General features: G+C 39.7%; 1 protein-coding gene across 3 annotated transcripts in view; it reads right to left on the bottom strand.

The window, feature by feature from the left end:
* Positions 1-390: 390 nt before the first annotated feature.
* The window catches only part of LOC139366005 (paired-like homeodomain 2), a 68276-nt gene continuing 41881 nt past the window's right edge, over positions 391-26785 (bottom strand). The window contains exons 1-4 of one of the 3 annotated variants that reach the window (XM_071103078.1): positions 11390-11757; positions 8581-8649; positions 3704-3906; positions 1194-2391 (exon numbers count right to left, since the gene is read on the bottom strand). In XM_071103078.1, coding sequence (XP_070959179.1) covers positions 1828-2391; positions 3704-3906; positions 8581-8626 — 813 coding nt within the window. In that variant the 5' untranslated portion in view covers positions 8627-8649; positions 11390-11757 and the 3' untranslated portion in view covers positions 1194-1827. Of the gene's footprint in view, positions 2392-3703; positions 3907-4595; positions 5205-8580; positions 8650-11389; positions 11758-26785 lie in introns of those variants that run through there. The other 2 variants (XM_071103079.1, XM_071103077.1) reach the window with 2 other exon arrangements.

Genomic DNA, 26785 nt, shown 5'->3' with positions numbered 1-26785 from the left:
ATGCACAGTGCATTTGATTTCGAATTGAAGGCTATTTCCCTCGACATCTGCTGAAGGTTGGATTTTCCTTGTTAGCCAATGTGGCCAACAGTGGTAACTCTTCCATTTTTCATCAGCGCTCTACAATGATCTCGAGCTCTGCGCTGACATTAGATCACAAGTCTCAGCCTCCTCCGTCCCCGAGCTTTCTTTGTTTGTTCAAACTTGTGAATTATATTTTCTCGGTGCCTTGTAGTTGTTTTGATTTTCTATAAACGCACTGGTGCATTTGATAACGGACCACAGCACATTGTAAACAGGACTGTATAGACAAAACTACCATCCCGGAACGAACATGTCAACACAATGCGTAAAAGAAGGTGCATGGGCTCTCTGGAAAAAATAGTAGGCCACATTTAAAAATGTTTAATGTACTATTCAGCCAAGTATAACATTGTTATTATCGTAGTCATAGTTAGCCAATTGTTATTGATATTATGATTGGTGTTGTTATCTTATTGAAAAGACAGATTGTTGTAGATCTGCACAACAAATATAGCAAAAGTGAAAATATTTACAATATGAACATCTACGCCCAGAACACGAGGCCATAGGCCTGTCATATAGCCTATATCTCAAATAGGCTAGAGAATGGTTTTGCAATAGTTAATCGTTGTGTTTATGAGAGATTTGTAGAACATTGCACAAGTCAAAATAAAAACAAGATGCTAACATTGTATTGGTATTATTGATTATTTTGTGATATAGAATGTTATGTAAGTCTATAATCACTTTCCACTGCATCAAGAGGCGCATCTTAAACGTCCAGTGCTGCTCATTGTTTGGTTATATATAGCACTCGTGATTATTATGTGTCAGAAGGTAATGAGCTCGGGCCTTTGTTGTGTGGTCCAATTCCAGTTTGTTGATTCCAGTGTTATTTCAAGCACCAGTGATCACTCCGGGTCCTTGGCTAAAAAGCAGACATGTATTCAGCAGTTAATCTGGCGGGGCATCTCGCCCTCTCCACCCGTGAATCTCCCTGCGTCTCGATTCATATGTGTATTGGAGAGGGCCATTGTTTTCGCTTTAGATTAGTAGGCCTGGTAGCTAGCATAATCGAACCCCGATAGACACACTGTCATTCCCTGCACTATAGACTCGACAAAACTTACACTAACACTTTGATCAGCACAAAAATCCTCAACAAAACGTTTTGAACAATATATTTACTTCCATTAAATAAAACACAATAGTTTATTTATTTTTTTGTTGAAAAAAAACCGAAACAAAATTCCGTACTAAATAGTATACACAGAGCAAAACCAATTTAATTTCGCAGGAACATTTGATGCGTCTTTTTATACGCAAGATTGCTACTCTAAATCGATATTCACACAGACATTTAATAATAAATTTATAATATGTTAGAAACACACAACTGGTGCGTTTAGTATGTACATTCCCTTGTTTGCAAGCAAAACATTATTCCTTTAGGGTTTTCACATGCTTTGTTAAATTTAACCTTGAGAAAACTGGAGAGCAACAGCATTCGCCTCAATAAACTGGAGATGATATTTCGATATATATACAACCTTTCAGTCAATTAACGTCCAAAATTAGAAACCTCAAAATAAACAAGCGTGGAAAGTAAAGTATCATACATTCTCCACTCGCCGGTGTAGAACAAAATACTAATTAGGATAAAAAAAAAAAAAAGCCTAATTACTTCCGTTTAAGTTTGAAACTCCATCGCGGGTTTCGGTGGTTTAGTATTCTAGTGCCCTTCTGAAAAAAAAAGAAGTAGTCTCTCGTTCCTCTGACTGGGGCTCGTGAAATTCTCAGGTATTACACTGGTCTATCCACGGCGTACTGGCACGCGCTCAGATTTGAGCCTGGATTCTGAACACTGGTGTATCCAAAACTCGAGTGCTGCTTGGCTTTCAGTCTCAGGCTTGCCAGACTGGAGTTACAAGTGTCCCTGTACACATAAGGAGGGGTCGGCGGGGCGTACGGGCAGGTTGGCGTGGGAACTCCCGAATTCAGAGAGGGGTTGCTAAGGTTGTTTAAATTATTGAGGCTGTTGAGGCTCGAACCCGGCACGCCAGTAACCGAGGACGGCACCATACTGGAAGTCATGCTCATTGAAGAGATGGAGTTGGGCGGGGAGAACATCGTCTGCGATGACAAAGGGTTGACGTTCATGGAATTGAAAAAAGGGAAGCTTTTGGTGGACAAGGAGGCCGAAGTTAGCCCTTTGGCGGCCCAGTTGTTGTATGTGTAGCTGGGGTACATGTCTTCATAGGGCTGCATAAGTCCATTGAACTGAGGACCGAAGCCGTTCTTGCATAGCTCGGCTTGCTGGTTTCTTTCCCTTTTCCTCCATTTTGCTCGCCGGTTCTTGAACCACACCTATGACAAAGACAAATATGAGTTCAGAATTTAATAATAGGCTATTACTGCAATATGAAGGCGGCCCCATGAGCTTTATTTTATAGCCAACAGGCCAACATAAGAATATTAGGACTTGTTGGCTATCCTGTGCAATTCACAAAAATGTCATTGATGGGTAGCCTAATTGGTCTGCAAGGAACCAGATGTGGTATTCATGTGTGGCCTTCAGGTGTGTCTTAAGTCAAAATCAGACATACAACTGTAAATCACTTAAATTAATTTCTCACAAATGACAAATGTCACCTTACCAATTTGCAAAATAATATAAATATACAACTCAATTATTATTGTTGTTAACACAGGCTTTGCAAAATAATATAAATATACAACTCAATTATTATTATTGTTAACACAGGCTATGCCAAAAATCTAGTTATCCTCAGACGTTTAAATAATTTACATAATCCCCCCAAAAAACGATTGTAAAAGCGCAACGCTATTTGTGATAACAATAGTATGTTGGATTGCAACTCTACCAGGCCTAATTGAGTCACTTTCTCTCGTGCAGAGCAATCTGTGTTGATTCCAATAGAATCCCAATACACATCCATCGTTCCTAACTGTCGTTGGACCATCTTAATGTGGTGTCTGAAGATGTGTATTCCTCCATAGGCGGAGACAAACACGTTAGTAGCTTTAGTTATACAACACGAGAATGACAAACGCAAAATACAAGCTTTGCACCTCATTCAAACAAACATAGTAACAAGATTGGTATCTGTCAGCCATTAATGTCAATAGTTCTAACAGCTAACAAGTTAATTAGCCTGTAATTATGCTTTGTTTTTCTAAAACAACTAATAACAGCCTAATTATCTAGTTATCAGCAATGTCAGATATCTAACAAAACTGTGATATTATAGCCTAAATATAGTAAATGTGTGAAATGGCTATATTTAATACATTTCCATTTTATCCACTGCAGAGATATTGACAGTAAAATCATACTGTTGTACAGGGAAAAATATACGAGTAAAGTAGGTGGACGGCCTATCATTAGAGATTTTCTAAATAACAATGCATTATAGGCGTAGCCATCTAATGTATGGTATTTTACTATTTTGTGACATTATAACTGAGTCATATCATTGCAAAGAATAACCAGTCATGCAATTTTATTTCCCTAAGACAACATGTTCTGGAGGTGAGTAATTATGCGTGCCCAAATTCCCTGCGTAATAATTGACATCCTTGCCTCGACTCCATATATGAGTGGCACAAATAACCCGAAATTATACACATGAATGGTGTTCGTTCTCAAGGGCCTTACCCTGACGCGGGCCTCTGTGAGGTTGGTCCACACGGCTATCTCCTCTCTTGTAGACATGTCCGGATAGCGATTCCTCTGGAACGTGGCCTCCAGTTCCTGTAGCTGCTGGCTTGTGAAGTGAGTCCTCTGTCGCCGCTGTCGCTTCTTTTTAGAAGGATCATCTGAAGAGTCGTCAGTTTTGCTCTGGCCCTTTGAGTCTTTCTCTGTTGAAACAGTGAACAAAATACTAAATGAGTCATTGTCGGGTCGGTCACAGGCCTATCCTGGGTGGTATTATAAGAGGTATCCTCATTAAATTGGAACCCATTTTAAAACCTTTGGATCAAATGTTACTCTCATAGTTAAACTACTAATAATGTAACGATTCCTTATTTAAAGCATGTAGGCTACATGAAAATGAGTTAAAAAGCCTACAACGTGACTCTAAAACAATGTCAGTATGCACAATGGTAATACTACACAAATGGTATTTAAAAACGTTTCTAGATTTTGTAATTCATCGAATATAGGTTTACATTTAAAAAATGTAAACGTTTTATTACAATTATTACACTTACAAAAATATGCGTGAAGACATGAAACATTTCGAGAAAAATATATATAACTTATGAAAGTAACGACAGCGTCACCTTTCCTGACACTTATGACACAAATAAATCAATTACTGGCGTAATCACAATATCTGCATAGTCAAAAAGAGAGTGATCCTCTGTCTGATATTTCCAATACCCAGACTATTTGCATACATAAACTAATAACGTCCTCGGTCTCAAACTGCTTTTGTTTAGAGAGGCTGTAGAGAGACATCTTGTTTCCTATCATCAGAAAAACGGCCATCCATCCTCAAAAAGCCATGTGCTGACAGTAGTCTGCACCACGGGATGATTCTTACCTACGGACTCCGGACTGGAGGTGTCTGATACTGTGTGCACCTCTAACCGGTGTTTCGAGTCCACAGACCGCTGCAACGGCTGCAGACTAGAGGCCATTGCTAGTGCCGTGTGGTGCGTGGAGGAGAGTTTAGTCCCGGTTAGGTGGTGGTGGTGATGATGGTCCAAATTCAATGGATCCTTCATAGAGTTCATATGAATAGGATAGCGCGCAAAACTCGCTGTCAGAGGCGGATTAAGTTCCCTCAGTGCAAGCAAAAAAAGAGAGACGTCCGACGGATAGAGAAAAGGGGGAATCAGTGGTGTTAAGATTCACAGCAACACGTCTCCTCTGGCAAATTAATGTTTAAAAAAAGTTGTTTAAACGGCTTAAAATGTATTTAGAAGAAACCCAGCATTATTCGCGTTGGGTGAAAATGCAACGGCGTTTTGATTGAAGGAAGAGCAAATATGTATCTCGGGCTGATACTGTTAGCTGTGCGGAGTACCAGAGTGACAAGGGCAGGTAGGTGATATTAGATCCAGAGGCTAGGCACACTACGCCGCTCACTCTTCATTTCAGCTGTTCGCTGCGCTCTGGCTGTCCCACTGTGACTCTCTCCTACACCTTTGACGTCACCGAGAGCCCTCCCATTTGTTATACAGGCCGTCAACGTGGACATGACGGTTTGCCCAGCCAACCGGTGCGCGGAGAAATAAGAGATGTCTGCCAATGTGTTTATGCGGGGTAGAGTACGGTGCTTTTTTTTCTTTTTTAAAAAGCATGTAAAGAGAGACAGGAGGCACCGTGTAGTATGTAGCCTACCCAAGACGAACCGAATGTCCGTTTTGCAGAATTGAACACTAACCCAACTAAGGCAATCATATCTAAAAATCAAGTCAAACGAACAGCATGATGCATTTATTTGGTCAAATTTGGCCTATTCATTGTGTTCTTGCCAATCTTATCTTCTTCCCATTGAAGAAACGAAGCAATAAAGATGACCTGATGAACTGACCTTTCCATTAACAGTCGGCTATCTCTAAAGCAAGGCACAAGAGCAACGCTACAGTATGTCTATGATGGGGATATGGTGATGCGCTGACCCCATTCGGGGCCCAGTTCACAGAACTGATGTTGTCACTTTCAAGTTGTTGCCCATTTCGGGACTACCAGATAAATGATGACCAGATAAATCAACCACATCAGAAGTAAAGTGACACAATCTAGTCACACATTTATCCTAATTTGTCACCAATTGAGTAAAAGTTAAATGGCCTTGGTTTAGGCAATAAGTAACCATTTCATTCTAGCTCGTCAAAATGACGCAGTTTATCTCGGTCCTTAGCCGATATCCTGTACGTTTGGACCTCTCAGCGGTTCTCAGGGAGTCGACTTGTAGTGGTTTTTAATCTGATAAGACTCTCATTTGCCTAAGAATTTGGTATAAGGACTTTTAATGACTTAGAGCTGATTTCCCATTTCATTTTCGCTAATTCCCTCAAGATCATGACGCCTAAAAATAAAGTAAACATATGTCCAGTATCCTAGCAGATAAATGGCCTATGCTTGGAGGATATTCTCTAATCAGGCTTTTGACAGCAGTTACATGTGACCACTATACTTCCCCTTAGGCCTTTGTGTTAACATTGTAAATGCAAACAGCATTAAAATCTTCATTCATGCTACACTATACACAATAATTTGGAAGAAAACGTTGTCAGTCCCCACAAGTCAGATAATATATGAATTTATAATATATTATTATTTATGAATGCATTGATATTATTAATTAATAATAATAGAAATAATAATAATATCACACAAATTATGAATAATTTGAGTTGATGAAAAAAATAAATGTTGCATGATTTCTTGATAAGGCAATAGCCCGGCATGTAAACTGCTGAATATTTAGCTCACGCGTCTTTTCACCCCATTCTCGTAGATATCAGGATATGGGCTACTAATACGTTATTGAGCTAATCCCGTGAAAGCCCTTGATATACACGTTATTTGCACTCTTGTGGGAGAGCTGCCCGCGGACCATGGAGGAAGGTAGCGAAAGCTGTTGAAACCAAGGGTATGATTATTCTTCCATCCTCCCTCCTTATAAAAAATTATTTCGTGTTGTGTGTTTAGCCACCCCACTGTAGGTACATATGTAGCTGGCCGATAATATATGCAATCCTTGACTGAAGATGTGAATTTAGCCTGCAAGTCTTCCGTTCATCATTTATTTCTTCAGTTTATTTGAGGATTCTCGGGAATGCCTATCCATCCACCCCTGTCAGACATACCAGGTGGATTTTATTTGTTTAAATCTCCCTGATATGCGATTAATGTGGGGTCTAATGCTTCATGATCTAAATGGTGACTCATTTTATTTGAGGCCTATATAGGCCTAAAGCATTCACCTGCAGTCTGCGTGTTGGCGAGGATTCTGAGTATTGATTTATGTTGACTGATTTATGTCTTTTTTAATAGGCAAAAAAAAATAATACTAATCATTTCAAAAGAAAAACATGTAAATGGCATAACAGTCCAAAGGTTTTGTGTAGGCTATGCAAGCAAGTGATTGCTCAATTATTTTCTGAAAGTAATACTAGACTTGCAGTGGATTATCGGTTTCCTCTTCTGTTTTACCTTCAGGATGCTTTATCTCTCTTCCGCGGATTACCGCGCGCGATACGCCATAGAGGGCCATTAATTAGTAATTCAGTCAATATAAGGGAGACGACAAGGCTTTTTACATAAGATTAAGGGGACATCAGATTCCCCCATTAGTATATTCCTCCTCACGAATAAGCTTTCATTATACATTTAGTTTTCCCCGGAGTCAATCTATCAAGACCTGCATATATTAAGGCTGGTGTAAAACAGTTGAAAGGGGATCCCAATAATCAGGTCGCTCGTGTGTCTCTTCACTCCGGTGCCTACATTTGCAAGCCTCGTTGGCTCATCATTGCATTACCTCAAATAATTATGTTTTCTATTAATCTTATTACTGTTAATCAATGAGTGATCATAACGCCGTCCTTGCTCAAGTTGCTGCTATGGAGCAAAGTAGGCTCACGTGCGTTGTCACTTGATTAGATCCAATATAGCATGAACGAAAATAAAATGAGCTAAATTAAGAGTTGACAAACTGGTCATTCGTTTAGCACTTAAACAATATTCGTTTTATGTCATTCCCTGAAAACAAAATCAATTAAATCCACTCCAACATTATTGACATGGCCCAGACGAAATAAACGGTATTTTTCTTTAATTTTTCTTTTTTATACTCATACGGACAATAGCAATTTTTGTTTATGTGCATATTTCTGTGTATGCATTTAAAATGCGTCATCATATTTTGGCATAGGCTAACTGATATGGGCCACAACTTGGTGTAAGATACATTAATTCAGCATGGATATCCATTACAGCTACTGTAAGTTTCAATGGGAGTCTCATAAAAATAAGAGTTCCTTATAGGCTAATTTAATAAATACAATTAGATAGCCTGTCATTCATAGGCCAAGGGTCGGCTATTAGACTACTTAATAAGTCAAATGAAGAAAACAGACAACATGACAACAAATAAAAGTAGTCCATATATAGTGTTGCGAGTAATTTGTAACCTCTGGCACGTTTAACAAAAGCTGGGTGTATGAAGATAGAATTTTTGCTTAGGCCTTTTCCAGTCGCCCGCTACTGCGCATCCATACCCAGCCACCAGGTGCCACTCTAAGACAGTATAAAACCACTTTTTCCATATTAACTAGACTAAAGCGCATTTAGGCCTAGACAGGTCTCTGACATTTTGGGAACGAAGAAGTAGGCCTTTGTGACAAAAAGTGACAATTAAAGAAGAGAAATGCATCGTATTTCCTGCTATGCAACGGAAACAAAACGCGAAATTATGCTGCTATAATCTCAGCATCTGTTTTCTGTAGTGGGCGAAAATAATGTCACGTTGACGTGTGGTGATGGTGCGTCAAGAGTTACACATAGATACTCACCTATTTGTGCACAAGTTGATGCAAGTTTGCGGCAGTGGGAGTCCATTGTTGCAATTAGAGGAACGGCTTCTGGAAAAGAGAGGGACTGGATGTATTATGAGAATGCTGAAAATGTTGCATCGATTACACACTACCTTGTGTGCTCCAAAGTAATCACACAATTATTATTAATCTACAGTCAAATTGTAGTACAGGACCAAACACAATTTTCACCTATATGTTTTCATAATTGTTAATATATGACGCTATACACAATTTTCCTCAAGTTTCCTCACATATCCAACGTTTGAATAGGCCCCATTACTTAAACTGCTCTTCAAATGTGAGGCCCATGCAGTCCCACAGAAAAGCAGTTCAACCGTACTCTGTGACGGGGTTGGCGTAAATTGTGCCAGGCAGCATGCAGCAGTTTGGGGCGCTGGAAGTTGAGTGAATCCGCAGTAAAATCACGGGATTAATGGCTGATTGAGATGTCTGTCGGTGGGATATTACAAAATTCATTATCGCAGCTCTAAACTAACTCGATATGAAGTAACACAGATGGGATTTTATTAGACCAGACTTCCGACTGTTTGCTTATGATAATTTAAGATGGGAAATTTGCATGCAATCATGCTGTTAACCGTTTTCCCCCTTCATTATTTTTCTCTCTGGACCCGCCTGCGCGGCACGGATCTCCTACTCGCCTCACCTGCTTTATAGCATACATCTGTGATTTTATTCAAAAGGGTGAGCAATCGGAGGTTAGTTTTCCCATGGCGTGTACCTGCTAACCCTGGTTTTGAGTGGAGCAGGTTCTCGTGTATTCCGCCGTAAAATGAAAGATGGGGTGTCAGGTTGCAAGGTGCAAGGTTATTGCAAATCCCTCGTGTTATCTAATCAGCGGCAGAAATACGATTTCATTCATATTTCAGCAGGCTCCCCTTAACCCCTTCTCTTTACAACTGCTTTGGAAATGACATTGACGGGGAATAGTCGTTTCAAAGAAGCCACATAGAAATATTCACTTGAATTTGAAAGTTCCTGTTTAAGTTTTGGGCGAATAAAATTACATGGCCACAAAAAGGAGCAGTAGCCTTGTATGCACATAGGCCTGTGTGAGAAATGTTAGAAGTTCAATTGATCATATTAATTGGATTCGTGTTACTTAAAAATAAGAAGTAATAGTTCAATTAATATTGCACGATTAGGAGGTAAATGTACCTGTTTGTAGAGTTTATTTTAACTCCAATTTAGCTTGCAAGCATAGTTAATACATACTATACATTACTTTGCAAATCTCTCATTATGATAACCATTGTACTACTACTACTTCTAGGCCTACTACTACTACTACTACTACTACTACTAGGTCTACTACTAGGTCTACTACTACTACTACTACTACTACTACTACTACTACTACTGCTACTACTGCTACTAACACTGCTACTATTACTTCTACTACTACTACTAACACTGCTACTACTACTACTACTAGGCCTACTACTACTACTACTATACTACTACTACTACTACTACTAGGCCTACTACTACGACTACTACTACTAGGTCTACTACTACTACTACTACTAGGTCTACTACTACTACTACTACTACTACTACTACTACTACTACTAGGTCTACTACTACTAGGCCAACTACAACAACAACAACAACAACAACAACAACAACAACAACAACAACTACTACTACTACTACTACTACTACTGCTGCTACTATTACCACTGATCCTACTATTACTACTACTACTACTACTACTAGTAGTATTGCTACTACTACAACAACAACAACTACTACTACTACCAGGCCTACTACTACTAGTTCTACTACTGCTACTACTACTATTACTACCTGCTACTACTGGTACTACTACTACTGCTACTGGTACTACTACTACTACCACTACTACTACTACTACTACTAGGCCTACTACAAGGCTTACTACTACTAGTTCTACTACTACTACTACTACTACTACTACTGCTACTACTGGTACTAATACTACTTCTACTGCTACTACTACTGCTACTGCTACTAGGCCTACTGTATTATTACCACTTGTAAAAATATAATAATAATAATTAGGTCAATTTAAATGTGTGTATTGTGACACCATTGAATGTCTAATTATGTTTGTCCTAAATCATAACATTCGGGTCTATATTCGTTGATAGCCTAGTCATACGCATAAATGATCAGTATTGATCTATATCATCATTAATATGCCTTTTACTGGTGTACAATATTTTGAGGGTGTTACTATAATCGACATATAATATAAATAGCCTATATTATATTTATTTCAATCGGATACATGGCCAGTTTGAGATTAAGAATGCAATCACAGCAATATACGCAACGCAACTGATGCGCAATCAGTCCATTAGCCCACAACCAATTGTTGAATCAGAAGCGATATTTGAAGGTTCGATGTATGCTTCTTTATTTCTTTGGTTTGCACAATTCCCTTCAAAAACACGAACAACCCCAGTCCAGCCTGTCTGCATTAAGAAAATAAAAAACAAAAACATGTGTTTTTGCATTAGGATAATTAGAGGCGCAAGACCATGAAGTCCAGTCCATTCCATGTTCAATTCAGTGCTAACGATACATCATTATCATCTGGCGGACTTGTAAGGTGAAACCTGCCACGAACTCACTTATCATGTCCCTTCATATTACTGCGGTGCTGATGAAATTCACATCAGACTTTCCCAGATTACGCCGAAAAGGCTAACCCGAGGTGGAACGAATTATTTCACTTGCATTAACTCACATCTCCGCAAAGTGTAGCATCAGCACTTACCAGTGGTCGAAGACGCCAGCGCGTTTCGTCCTTTCCTGTTTTATTCTTGTCTGGTTAAGAGGTAAATTCCACACCGATGGGTCCGCTTCTCACCTTTCAGATAAGAACCGGAGACAGCGAAGTTCCAGGTCCAAAATATGAAAGTTGCTGTCTGCCTCCCGAAGGAAAAAGTCTCAGAGCTACTTAGATTTATTTTTTCCCCCGCTTATTGGATAAAAACTGAAGCCACATACGATTTTATAACCATCTAGCTAACAGTGCGATTAAAAATGGTGAAGCAGGCGCTGTCACTTCAGTAGATAATTCTCTTCTTGGATCGTCCTCAGCCTTAACAACTTTTTTCCCCAGACAGTCACTCAAAGAGTGGCGCATTTTTTTCTCTCACTCTTGAGTTTTGAGACAGAGCGCGTGGGTGTGTGTCTGTGTGAGTGTGTGTTCCTCAGTGGGTGTCTTTATCTGCGCCGACGTGCATGTGTAGTTAAAGACAGTATAAACTTAGAAACGCTCAATTCACAACCACAATGAAAAATAAAATAAACGAAATGTAACAGTATTGCATAAAACCTCATTAAAACAAATAGGTTACCCTTAGTATTTTCTTGTTTTTTAGGCCTTCATTAATTAAGATAATATATCAAATATGGAATTAATTCACAGTGTATGTTTGCATAAGCAAATTGGCAATGACTACATATTTTTTGACTCTATAATTCCCGTATAAAATAGCCTATACTATTTATATCTCTCAGTAAGATTAGGGCATTTGAAGCCTATGTTAATTTCTATCACTGTTATTTCCAAGTCAATCATTTCTTTGCAGCCCACATAGGCTACAAGACATTTGCTGGAAGAGAGTCTTATTATACATGTTGAAATTTACCAGAAACCAGTCGCTAAAGCTATATATTCATGAATTGATTACATTTACTAACCGGCATCACAACAATAAACCATAAAAGTAGACTAGAATTTAGTTGGCAGGCGCAAATATGAGAATTGTGAATGTTCATATCATGATAAAACAAATATCTGCCATTTGATACAGATTTACAGTGTCAGTGTACATTACCATGTCTTAAATGTTAATTGAAAACATTTATATAATGTTTTGGCAGTTTAAAGTGAAACATTTTTGTGTGAGATTTTTGGTGTAACAGAGATAAACATTTATATAAATCTAGTTAGTAGGCCTACATTTTAATTGACACGTTTTTTGTTAGACTTATCGAATATTTTCTGCAGAAGCGAACAGCTGGCTGGGATGCAAATGCACTTTATAGATCCTTAAAATACAGACTGATATTCCTTTCACATCTTAAATGAGCCAAGCAGACCGGATGTACATTTCACGTGCCTAATCCTTCTTTCACATTTTTAGTCATACTCTCATTAAACAAGGAATTAATGCACACAACCACATGGGAATTTCGCGGCAAAGGGGCACTGAAGCAAAACATGCACACGACAGATGACTTGTATATCTTATGTTTTTCCCCACATTGCCCCTTTAATTTAATGATGCGCGCAGAATACCATTACGCATACTATTTAAAACACCTTCCTAACATGTAGGCCTTATAGTCTTGTGGGTAAATTATGCATTCGACGTGCATGTCTAATGAACTATTGTAAAGATATGATTATACTGGTGCTATCATTTTCGTGTAAGGCAATCGGATTAGATCTATGGACACAGGAAATCAATTACCCTTATTTATGAGAGTTGCATCCCTGATTTTCTCTGCGTCCGGTCATAGGCATAACACATGTCTATAGCCTAGTTAAATAACAAGCACATTCGTAGGCTATTATGAATTAATACACGCGCAAGGTAGCCTGTAATGCAGATATAGGGCTATATTTTCTGTTCTGCGACGCCTTTTTTTAATATCAGGTCACAAAATGTTCTGAAGATGTCCTATATACACCCATTATATTTGATCTCCGTGTGGGCCGCAGAATTCCTAAATCCCCCAACTCTGTTATCAAATATATCAACCTGGCATGCATCCCTTTGGTACATCACGCCCAACCCCGCCTGTCATATCAGAAGGGGGAAAAGTCTGCGTCTTGAGAGTCACGTTGTTCTATAACCGCGCTTACCTTCATCTGGAGAATAAAAACGAGAGCCTGCCTTCTCTTTTTCACGAAGAAAGGTGCAAAAGAATGCATGAAGTTCAGTCAAGACTGCTTGCTGCTGGTGCTATGAAATCTTTTGCCTCGGGGGCAAACCGACGGCTTCTTTTCATTTCAAGCACTTATCGATTTGCTGTTGTCATCTTTGGCGACGCAGAAGGACACTTGAAAGAATTTCTGATGGGGCTGTGATGTGGGAAAGGAGGTGACCTGACCAAGTGCGCTCTCCTGATTCTTAACGAGCACATCATCTACTTGGCACACATTCAGCTGTCGACAGCAGTACAGTTAGACTTTTCAACTTTTTACTTGTGCATACTCTAAACTTTTAGACATGACCCTCTCCCTTTCATGTTTATGGATGTATTTGTTATTCCACGATATGAATGTGTAAAAAACCAAAGAGAGGGCAAATAATATGGGATTGACTATCAGTTGCTGAACTAATCAATCAACTCCATAGTCTATTCATTGTGAATATGGTATAATAAACATTGCATTGCAAATGGAATTTGTAAAAACCTGTGTCACATGCATGTGAGTGTTTTCTTGGCTGGATTTTGATATAGCCTACATCTACCTTTTTCTTCCTAAATTATTTATAGTTTGATGTATGTTACATTAGTAAATGCTTCATTGACTGTGTTGTGCCAGAGCAGGACAGTCCTCTCTCTCTCTCTCTCTCTCTCTCTATAGGCCTTGTTGCTGTGAGCCCAATAACTAGATTGTTATGTGCGGTGGGGGGTATAGGGGGTGAGTGTTCACTGTGTATAGCACACATTTGTTATAGATCATTTATCACTGGTTCAATTATCACTCACCTGTACTACATCAGTGGAGGCTGCTGAGGGCAGGACGACTCATAATAATGTCTGTAATGGAGTCAATGGAGTGGTATCAACCCCATCAACGACATGGTTTCCATGTGTTTGATACCACTCCATCGACTCCATTCCAGCCACTATTATGATCCGTCCTCCCCTCCGCAGCCTCCACTGATACTCATGCACCAAAATCAGAAAAGTTGAGATATTGAACTATTTGGCATTGTATCACACATCTCCCTCTATTCAGCTCCATAGTGTCATTAATATTAAGCCCCTGACACAGTGTGTTATAAGTCTATTTCGAGAACACTTTATTTCTTCTGACATGTAGGATAAATAGTTTGGCACATCCAATTATTTTTCGTACCCCAGTTTCTAGTCATTAAAGTCAAATCCAGCGTAGACCATGAGGAATCAATTAAAATATAGTTAAATTAGACAAAAAATACCCCAAAGCAGAACGTTGTGCAAATGTTTCTCACCTCCACCAATCAAATCTCCACATCACTATTATCAATACATTCCGTTCCAGGTTGACATGAACTTGTACATTTTTCATACCATCTCCCACCCCAAAACACTGGACTATGCATGATGACATCATATGGTCCACTATCAATCTGTCTTTCAGCATAACATCTCTCTTTCAGTGACAGGCTTTGGTAATGTGGACGTGAAGTCGATTTCTCAGGAGTGTACGTCTGCCTGAGACACTGGTCTGCCTCGTTTTCTGCATCAGCCCTCAAACCCACATGTGATTGTCGCCTAACGTAATGTCTGGCCGGCACTCTGTGGCCATGTAATAAAATTTGGAGTCAAATGATGTTTCCAAGGCCACAAATCTTGAAACAAATCAGTTTATGTACTGCTAATATGTTAGAAACTAATGGCTTGGAAATCAGTTTCATTTACCATCGCTACATTTGAGCGAGGAGGAAAGGGAGGGAGAAGAGAGAGAGAAATAGAAAGAGAGAGTAAGAGAGAGAAAGAGATAGAGGTAGGGAGAGAGAGAAACAGGGAGAGAGAAAGATTAGAAATTCACTACTACAAACGTCTTCAATGGAAAAAACATGTATTTCAACTGGCCCAGCATTATTCTAAGTCAAATTAATAATAAGAAGCTGCCTGTAAATTAACAAAATTAAAAGGATGACTCCTGGATAGCTCTTGAGCTTGTTGAATGGCTTTCCGCCTGATCCTTATTATATCCAAGCTGTGTCTCAACACCCAGTGGGAAAGATGCAGCATGACAGTAGGCTAGGCTATTAGTACAGTCCAGCTAAACATGAGTCTGTGGTTTGAATTTAATAGAGCTGGCACATATAATGACTTACATGGTTGCTTGCACTCCCCCTTGCCTACCAACTCATGCAGTGTATATTTAAAAAGTACTCAGATGTTTGCCTATCCTATCTTCTTTGTAATTATCCTAGCCTTGAGTTCCCAAAGAAAATGCACCGCTGATGTCACGGTGGTTTTGGCCTTTGACTGCTCTGATATGAATCTCATACATTACAACGGCTTCCAATGAGAAAGGATTAGTTTGAATTAAACTTGGGCCCACGTTGACACGTGAACAAATATTCTGTTGTCATTTCTGGTCAGATTTAACAGGCATGTCTGTATTCTTATTGACTTAAGACATGACATTGCTATGGTCAGAGGTGATTTAAAATGTTCCAGAGAACAACAAAGAATCCCCCAGGGAAGTCAACCCACGCTCACATAGAACACAATGCAACCTTTTTTTAATACGAGTGCCAAGATCCCACAATCAGTCTTGGCAAAATATTGACGGACACATAGATAAGGGCACGTAGCATGCGGATCTTAATCACAGATGCAAGGGGACCAATAAATTGCTCAAGCAGTTCGCTGATCAATTCCACACAACAAAAAAATCTATTGCGAACTGCCACTAACCTGCCGAAGGGGAAATTGGCCAAGAATGAAATTGGTGTAATAAAAAGACCATGATACTTCCATCTTGTCAATAACATGTAAAACAGATCGGCTACACGCTAACTCCCCTGACCATGTACCTCAGGTGTATCGCAGGTCGCAATCGGAATCAGCTTAGCCATAATTGGTCTACTGAGGCAGAGAGAGAGTATGACTGTAAGGGAAAGAGTGATAGAGATAGATGTTGATAGTAGAAGGGGAGAAGAGATGGAGAGATAGATGTTTATAGTAGAAGAGGAGAGGGGAAGAGATGGAGAGATAAAGGTGGTATATAAAGATAGAAAGAACGAGGGATAAAGAGCAAGAGGAAGAGGGAGAGCGATTGTGCTAAGGACCTGGGCCCGTTTGCATAAAACATCTTAAGTGTTTCATTTAAAGATTTCCCTGAACAAATAATTTCCCCTTACCTAAGGAAATTTAAGGGTGCTGCAGAGCCCCTAAAACATTTTCCTTAGGTAAGTGCATAATTTAAGGGGTTTTAGGGTAGTTTGAATGCATACTGTAGATGCGGTAAAGAGGTCAATCGATCTCAACCAAAACAATGGGGTTGCCATGGAAACATGTGGAGGAAAGGGCCATGGGGGAAAGATCCCGAGTCTTGCCATTGCCCCCCAGCAGAATTAGCCTACATGTAGGCTATTGTTTATACGTATTTCACACTATGTTTAGGTAAACATCTGAGTATAATGCTTGTATGGATGTCAACCCCAACACATGTTCATGTCATCCTTACCAATCAACTGCATTACAGGTAAACACGAATTTGATTACCGCCACCGATTTCTGTATGCTAGCTATGCTAACAAGTTTATACGAACGGGAGTAGGCATTTAGCAGTCACTTCTTCTAAACCTGAAAACTGACAACTTCTAAATGTCTGCATTCCATTGACTCCTTCACCACATCTATGCATGGCAGAAAGAGTCTGGTTATCATGTAGATTGACTGAACATCTTGTCATACAGATGGCATTTTGGGGGATCGCAAAATAGAACTTCTGCATTCAAGACAGGAGAAACAAATAAATTCAGAAAATAATAAAACGCGCTTTGTTTAGTGACTTCTTCTCAACTTGTTTCTATTACTTTCTAGCACGTCAATATATCTTAAAGAGCTAGCTAAGATTAGCTGTGTAGCCGTGCACCTTCCATTGTTTAGCTAAGTAGCTAGCTATCTATACACCTAGCTAGCTGGTTGATGTTTTACGATAAAGGCCTGATTGATGGAGTGCTGCAGTGATAGTTGTCCTTCTGGAAGGTTCTCCACAGAGGGAATCTGGAGCTCTGTCAGAGTGACCATCAGGTTCTTGGTCACCTCCCTGATCAAGGCCCTTCTCCCCCGATTGCTCTGTTTGGCCCGGCGGCCAGCTCTTCCAAACTTCTTCCATTTAAGAATGATAGAGGCCACTGTGTTTTTGGGGGCCTTCAATGCTGCAGACATTCCTTGGTACCCTTCCCCAGATCTGTGCCTCGACACAATCCTGTCTCTGAGCTCTTCAGACAATTCCTTCAAATGTATTTAACTAGGCAAGTCAGTTAAGAACAAATTCTTATTTACAATGATGAACTACACCGGCCAAACCCAGACGACCCTGGGCCAATTGTGCACCGCCCTCTGGGACTCCTGGATTCGAACCAGAGTGTCTGTAGTGACACCTCAAGCATGAGATGCAATGACTTAGACCACTGTGCCACTTGGGAGCCCAGCTCATGGCTTGGTTTTTGCTCTGACATGCACTGTCAAATGTGGGACCTTATATAAATAGGTGTGTGTCTTTCCAAATCATGTCCAATCAATTGAATTTACCACAGGTGGACTCCAATCAAGTTGTAGAAACATCTTAAAGATGATCAATGGAAACACAATGCATCTGAGCTCAATTTCGAGTCTTATAACAAAGGGTCTGAATACTTATGTAAACAAGGTATTTCAGATTTTTCTTTTTAATACATTTGCATACATTTAAAAAAATCTGTTGTCACTTTGTCATTATGGGGTATTGTGTGTAGATTGATGACTAAAATGTTTAATTTAATACATTTTCGAATAAGTCTAACGTAACAAATTGTGGAAAAAGGGAAGTGGTCTGAATACTTCCTGAATGCACTGTAGCGAGGTATCTTTCGTCATGTGAAAGTGGCTCACTTTTTAGCCAGGTAAATTTCTATGTCAACGAATCCTTCTGAACTAACCTACTCAGAGGCTAACTCACGGCTAACTCCACTTACCCTGAATGAAATGACTGAGCCACGAGTTGAGGAAAAATTAAATCAGTTTCCCTGCCTCTTACAAAGATTGTGTCATCATCCCCTTCATTTGAAGAAGACAACTGACTAAATATTTTATTAATCAAATGTTTATTTGTGTTAAAAAACAATGATGTTAAAATATATCAAGGACCTCAGCCACCTGAGCCACGGCTTGTTCAACCCGCTACCATCTAAATGGCGACAGTACAGGTAAATCAAAGTTGGGACAGAGAGACTGAAAAACAGCTTCTATCTCCGGGCAGTGTTGTAGTACTCTAGACCGGTCACGGACCCCATGTTGAGTGTCTTGGTCTTGTCTCCGTGTCAGATACATTTGTACTCAGTCTCGGACAGCGAGGACTCCTAATTTCTTCCCAAGACCAGCCGAGACCAGCGGAGTAAAAAACTTGAATTAGCTTCCATTCAGTCAGCGCATAAAACCCCTTCGCCAGGCCAAATATTTATTGAAACCTTAATACAGTTTCTTAACAGCCTTTATATCTACTATAGACATGTTTGCACAGTGGTGAATCTATAGGCCTTCAATGTGTGACAGGTTAGTACAGCGGCGAACCTATGTTCAGTGTGTGACAGGTTCATGATTCTGAAAGGACAGCAACCATAATACCATTGTGTAGGAGAGAGCACTTTAGGTAAAACACAAATGGCCAGTGATGTAGTGGAGGCTATATGCAGGTATAAACCGTCTACACACTTATTTTTCAGTGGGCATTGCCTATACTCACTTCTTAATCCCTACTGATGCATATCAAAGTAGTGTAGTGGAGGTATACGACTTATTCCATATGTAGTACAATAAAGATATCATGCACAAAGCAGCCTACACAATTGCAAAGCATGTGAAATATATTCACATGCACGCCGCACACATAGCCTAGTTTCAGCGGAATATCATCTGCAGGCAGCAAGAGTGCGCAGCTCTCGACTGGTTTTGGCATGGAGCAGCTCACAGAAGAATGTCATCGGTAGCCGGCTGGGTAGGAAAGACATTTCGACTTATGATATCTATCAGTAAATGCCAACTAAGGCAACAATGGGTATGCAAACCAGGTATTGAAAAAGTTTAGTCCAAAGTGTTGGTTAGTAAGGTTACTGGTTACTATTTCTGATCCGCAATTGTCATCATGCACTGTTTGCATCAGGGGTGTAGACATGGATGGGCCTGGGTGGACTGAGGCACACCCACTGGGGAGCCATGCCCTGACAGGCACACCCAATCAGATTGATGTTCTATAAAAAAAAATGTAATTTTGAGAGTGAAAATCACCTTTGGCAGCGATGACAGCTGTCATTCTTTTGGGTAACTCTCTAAAAGCTTTGCACACCTAGATTGTACAGTATTTGCACATTAATTAAAACATTCTTCAAGCTTTGTCAAATTGGATGTTGATAATTGCTAGATAGATATTTTCAAGTCTTGCCATAGATATTCAAGCAGATTTAACTGTAACTAGGCCACTCAGGAATATTCAATGGCATCTTGGTAAGCAACTCCAGTGTATATTTGGCCTTGTGTTCTAGGTTATTGTCCTTTTAAAATATGGATTTGTCTCCCAGTGTCTGTTGGAAAGCAATCTGTACCAGGTTGTCCTCTAGGTTTTAGCCTGTGCTTAGCTCTATTACGTTTCTTTGTATCCTAAAACACTCCCTAGTCCTTGCCGATGACAAGCATACCCATAACATGACGCGTCCACCACCATGCTTGAAAATATGAACAGTGGTACTCAGTGATTCTAAACATAAAGCTTTGTATTCAAGACATAAAGTGCATTTCTTTGCTGCATTATTTGCTGTTTTACTTAAGTGCCTTATCGCAAACAGGATTCAAGTTTTGGAATATTTCTTATTCTGTACAGGCTTCCTTCTTTTCACTCTGTCAATTAGGTTAGTATTGTGGAGTAATTACAAGGTTGTTGACTAAGCCTCAGTTTTCTCCCATCACAGCCATTAAACTCTGTAACTGCTTCAAAGTCACCATTGGCCTCATTGTGAAATCCATTAGTTGTTTTCTACCTCTTCGGCAACTAAGTTAGGAAGGACACCTGTATCGTTGTAGTGATTGGGCATATTGATACACCATCTAAAGTGTAATTAATAACTACACCATGCTCAAAGTGATATTCAATGTCTGTATTTTTTATTTTAGCCATCTACCAATAGGTGTCGAGGGATCTTACATAGTGTATGTGTGGGGTACAGAGAGGAGGTAGTCTTTCAAAAATCATCTTAAATACTATTATTGCACACAGAGTGAGTCCTTACAACCTATTATGTGACTTGTTCTGCAAATTTTTACTCCTTAACTTATTTAGGCTTGCCATAACAAAGGGGTTGAATACTTATTGAATACTTATTCATTTTTTATGAATTCATTTTAAAAAAAAATCCAATTTGACATTATGGGATATTGTGTGAAGGCCATTGACAACAAATCTCAATTTAATCCATATTAAATTCATGCTTTAACAGAACAAAATGTGGAAAAAGTCAAGGGGGGTGAGTACTTTCAGAAGGCACTGTAGTAATTGAAAACAGGACAATTTAACAATTTTTACATCATGTTTTACTCACTTCATATGTATTCTAGTTACGGCTCATCCTATATAACTTCTATACCTTTTCTATCCATATACTGTCCATAATGTTTATATACACCATCATCTACAGTACATACAGTATACACTGAGTGTACAAAACATTAGGAACACCTTCCTAATATTGAGTTCCACCCCCTTTTGCCCTCAGAACATCCTCAATTTGTTGGGGGTATGGACTCTACAAGGTGTCACAAGCATTCCACAGGGATGCTGGCCCATGTTGACTCCAATGCTTCCCTCAGTTGTGTCGAGTTGGTTTGATGTCCTTTGGGTAGTGGACCATTCTTGACACACACAGGAAACTGTTGAGCGTGAAAAACCCAGCAACATTGCAGTTCTTGACACACTCAAACTGGTGCGCCTGGCACCTACTACCATACCCTGTTCAAAGGCACTTAATATTTTGTCTTGCCCATTCACCGTCTGAATGGTATACATACACAATCCATGTCTCAATTGTCTCAAAGCTTAAAGATCCTTCTTTAACCCATCTCCTCCCCTTCATCTACACTGATTTAAGTAAATTTAACAGGTTACATCAATAAGGGATCATAGCTTTCACCTGAATTCACCTGGTCAGTCCATGTCATGGAAAGAGCAGGTAATCCTAGTGTTTTGTTCACTCAGTGTATATTTATATTCCAAATCAAATCAAATCAAGCCTTATTTATTCAGCACACACCAGACATGAAATGCAACACAATGTGCTTCACAGGAAAAAAATAATAAAAAACTATGAAAATTAAAGCTGAAATATTTACTACACAAACAAAAAATGACAAAAATGTAATGACTAAAAAGCATCCGAAGGAGAAGCAAAGCTAAAACGAATTGTACTAAGACCCCCCCCCCCCCCCCAGGTTCTCTGGCAGGCTATTCCAGAGGCTGGAGGCATAATAACTAAAGGCTGCATCATTGCCACTTGGCCCTAGACTTTGGGATAGTTAAAATTCCAGTGCCAGAGGACCTGTATGTTTTGCAGTTTACCAATGGCTTTCTTGGGTAGACCAGACAGGAGAGCATTACAGTAGACAAGCCTGCTTGTAATAAAAGCATGGGTGAGTCTCTCTGTATCAGCCTGAGATAGAAACGGATGTACCTTGGCATTGTTCCTCAGGTCGTAAAAAGCTATTTTGGTCACATGATTAGAAATTTAGTTCAGAATCTAAAATAACACCTAGGTTTTATTTACCTGCTGTTTTATTTTATTGTTTATTGAATTAAAATGTGCAGCCAGATTCTCTCTCTCTGTGCTTTGGCTCAAACAATACATTTTAATAATACGTTTTAATAATGTCTGTGCTTTGGCTCAAACAATATGTTTTAATAATAAGTTTTAATAATGTCTTGATTTAGCTGGAGGAACTTATGAGCAATACAAGTATTTAAATCACTAATACAGTCCAATGATTTATCCGTGGAGCTAAAATCCTCTGGTGAAACAGAAATGTAAAGTTGTTCTTTCTGAAAACGTTGCCAAAGGGTAACATATATAAACTGTACGGGATCCAAAACCAAACCTTGTGGAACGCCACATGTGATATGTATTTTCTCTGAGGGATGTTTCTGTTTGACAAAAAACTCTTGACCGGTTAAATAGGTCCTAAACCAATTTAGAACTGGACCGGAGAGGCCGGAGAGGCCAACCCACCCCTCCAGTTTACCCAGAAGGGCATAATGGTCAAAGTGTTGAATGCGGCACTTAAATCTTAAAGGACAGAGAGCTGTTTGGCATCTATGTTGGCTCTAAGATAATTGACCACTTTAACTAAGGCTGTGCTGTGGTGGGCACGAAAACCAGACCGGAATTTTTCAAAAATACAGTTGCCACTTAAAAAATAATTTAGCTATTTGAAAAACTATTTCTCAATAATTTTGCTTAAGAATGGAAGGTTGGAAATTGGCCAAATATTGCTAAGAGCTGAAGAATATATCTTACCTTTCTTCAGAAGGGGTTTCACCATTGCAGTTTGTAATGAAGTGTGGAAAGTGCCTGTGGACAGGGCATGATTAACAACTGCTTGCGCTTCTTTAGATATGCATTTAAAAACTGTTTTGAAGAAGGTGGCACAAATCATCAAACTTCTCATTAAGTCTTGCTTGACTGATACCCAGCCTAATGTTGGTTGTATTATCTCTGAAATACGCCACAAACTTATCACATTTATATATCGAGGAAAGTTCACATACAGTTGAAGTCGGAAGTTTACATACACTTATGTTAGAGACATTAAAACTCGTTTTTCAACCACTCCACAAATTTCTTATTAACAAACTATAGTTTTGGCAAGTCGGTTAGGACATCTACTTTGTGCATGACACAAGTACTTTTTCCAACAATTGTTTACAGACAGATTATTTCACTTATAATTCACTGTATCACAATTCCAGTGGGTCAGGAGTTCACATAGACTTGGTTGACTGTGCCTTTATGCAGCTTGAAAAATTCCAGAAAATGATGTCATGGCTTTAGAAGCTTCTGATAGGCTAATTCACATAATCTGAGTCAATTGGAGATGTACCTGTGGATGTATTTAAAGGCCTACCTTCAAACTCAGTGCCTCTTTACTTGACATCATGGAAAAATCAAAAGAAATCAGCCAAGACCTCAGAAAAAATTGAAGACCTCCACAAGTCTGGTTCATCCTTGGGAGCAATTTCCAAATGCCTGAAGGTGTCACGACATCCGCCGAAGTTGGCTCCCCTGCCTGTTCGGGCAGCGCTCGGCGGTCGTCGTCACCGGCCTACTAGCCGCCACCGATCCCTTTTTCGTTGTCTGTTTGTTTTGTCTTATTAGTTTCATCTGTGTCCTGTTGTACTGTATGTGCTTAATGGGCTTCCTTATTTAAAGTATGTGTACCCACCCTTGTTTTGTGCAGGATTGTATTTATGTTACGTGTGTGCGTTATGTACACACAGGGCGGCAGGGTAGCCTAGTGTTTAGAGCGTTGGACTAGTAACCGGAAGATTGCAAGTTTAAAACCCCGAGCTGACAAGGTACAAATCGGTTGTTCTGCCCCTGAACAGGCAGTTAACCCATTGTTCCTAGGCCGTCATTGAAAATAAGAATTTGTTCTTAACTGACTTGCCTAGTTAAATAAAGGTTAAATTAAAAAAAATCTAGAGGTGTTTCTGGACCTGGAACCCTGTTTTTTGGGTGGTTCACATTATTGTCCGCGCCCTGTGTTTTGGGCTTGTTATTTTTTGTGCCACATTAAAGTGCAACTTTTCCCAGTGGAACAATCTGCGCCTGATTCCTTCCTCACCCACCTAGTCCCGCGTGACAGAATGTACCACGTTCATCTGTACAAACAATAATACACAAGTATAAACATCATGGGACCATGCAGCCGCCATACCGCTCAGGAAGGAGATGCGTTTTGTCTCCTAGAGATCAACGTACTTTGGTGCGAAAAGTGCAAATCAATCCCAGAACAACAGCAAAGGACCTTGTGAAGATGCTGGAGGATACAGGTACAAAAGTATCTATATCCACAGTAAAACGAGTCCTCTATCGACACAACCTGAAAGGCCGCTCAGCAAGGAAGAAGCCACTGCTCCAAAACCGCCATAAAAAAAGCCAGACTGCGGTTTACAACTGCACATGGGGACAAATATCGTACTTTTTGGAGAAATGTCCTCTGATCTGATGAAACAAAAATAGAACTGTTTGTCCATAATGACCATCGTTATGTTTGGGGGAAAATGGGGGAGGCTTGCAAGCCAAAGAACACCATCCCAACCATGAAGCATGCGGGTGGCAGCATCATGTTGTGTGGGTGCTTTGCTGCAGGAGGGACTGGTGCACTTCACAAAATAGATGGCATCATGAGGCAGGAAAATGATGTGGATATATTGAAGCAACATCTCAAGCATCAGTTAAAGCTTGGTCGCAAATGGGTCTTCCAAATGGACAATGACCCCAAGCATACTTCCAAAGTTGTGGCAAAATGGCTTAAGGACAACAAAGTCAAGGCATTGGAGTGGCCATCACAAAGCCCTGACCTCAATCCTATAGAACATTTGTGGGCAGAACTGAAAAAGCATGTGCAAAAAAGGAGGCCTACAAACCTGACTCAGTTACACCAGCTCTGTCAGGAGGAATGGGCCAAAATTCACCCTATTTATTGTGGGAAGCTTGTTGAAGGCTACCCGAAACGTTTGGCCCAAGTTAAACAATTTAAAGGCAATGCTACAAATACTAATTGAGTGTATGTAAACTTCTGACCCACTGGGAATGTGATGAAATAAATAAAAGCTGAAATAAATCCCTCTCAACTATTATTCTGACATTTCACTTTCTTAATTAAAATAAAGTGGTGATCCTAACTGACCTAAGACAGGGAATTTTTACTAGGATTAAACGTCAGCAATTGTGAGAAACTGAGTTAGCTAGGTAGCTAAACAATGGAAGGTGCACAATCCATGGCTACAGAGCTAGCTGGCTAGTTAGCTAGCTATTCTGTAAGCTAGCTTGACATGCTAGAAAGCATTAGAAACCAGTTGAGAAAAGGGAACCTGAAGAAACTTGTTTTATTATTTTATGAAGCAATTTGTTTCTCCTGTCTTGATTGTAAAAGTTATCTTTTGGGATCTCACAAAATAAATGTGATCTCTTTGTTTAGTCAATGAATCAGGCTGTCTCCATGGTAATGAGATACTGTTTCTTTCATACATGCTTTGAAAATTATTCCTTAAGGTAAACCCTTAAGAGAAAAACTTAAGATGTTTTATACATCCAGGCCCTGAAATCAGACTGTGTAGTACTGTATCATAAACATGAAGCTGTTGTCACTTTTGGCGATAGAACGCTGGTCCTGCTATCTAGACCTGAAACACATCTTATTTATCATTGTCAGTTTGTTCCAATTGAGGCAAAATTGGTCTCTGCTTCATGGTACTACTTCCCTGAATTGCTTTGTACACAGACAACTACAGTAGAACCACCAACCCTGCAATTACCAGACCCCCCATTGCCTCATACTGAAACATGCTATCCCTTGTGTTGACCAAGCATCTTCTTGCCAATGTTCTTCACTCTTACTCTCAGAGTTTATTTAAGCTATAAGGCCCGAGGAGATGTGGTATATGGCCAATATACCATGGCTAAGGGCTTCTACTTATGTACAACGCAACGCAGAGTGCCTGGGTACAGCCCTTAGCCGTGGTATATTGGCGATATACCATAAACCCCTGAGGTGCCTTATTGCTATTATAAACTGGTTACCAACATAATTAGAGCAGTAAAAATAAATATTTTGTCATACCTGTGGTATACGGTCTGATATCCCACGAATGTCAGCCAATCAGCATTCAGGGCTCGAACCACCCAGTTTATAAATGTAGATAAACCATGTCCTCCCATTTTCCTCAGTATTGTATTCCAATGACAGTCAATGCAATATAAATACAATGGTAAAACAGTTAATATTAACATGGGATGAACAACACATATCTACAGTATGTAGCCATGTCAACCTCTCCTCAAGCCATTTAAAGAAACACTAATCCATGGGTGAGGAACCGTCGGGGAAAGGTGTGTGTGTTGTGTGTTAGCTAGCAAGGAGGCGCCTAATCCAGTCCCTGTGTGAAACTGTTGACATT

The sequence above is a fragment of the Oncorhynchus clarkii genome, chromosome 14 (assembly GCF_045791955.1).
Source record: "Oncorhynchus clarkii lewisi isolate Uvic-CL-2024 chromosome 14, UVic_Ocla_1.0, whole genome shotgun sequence".
NCBI lineage: Eukaryota > Metazoa > Chordata > Actinopteri > Salmoniformes > Salmonidae > Oncorhynchus > Oncorhynchus clarkii.
This window is presented reverse-complemented; position numbering and strand designations above follow the sequence as displayed.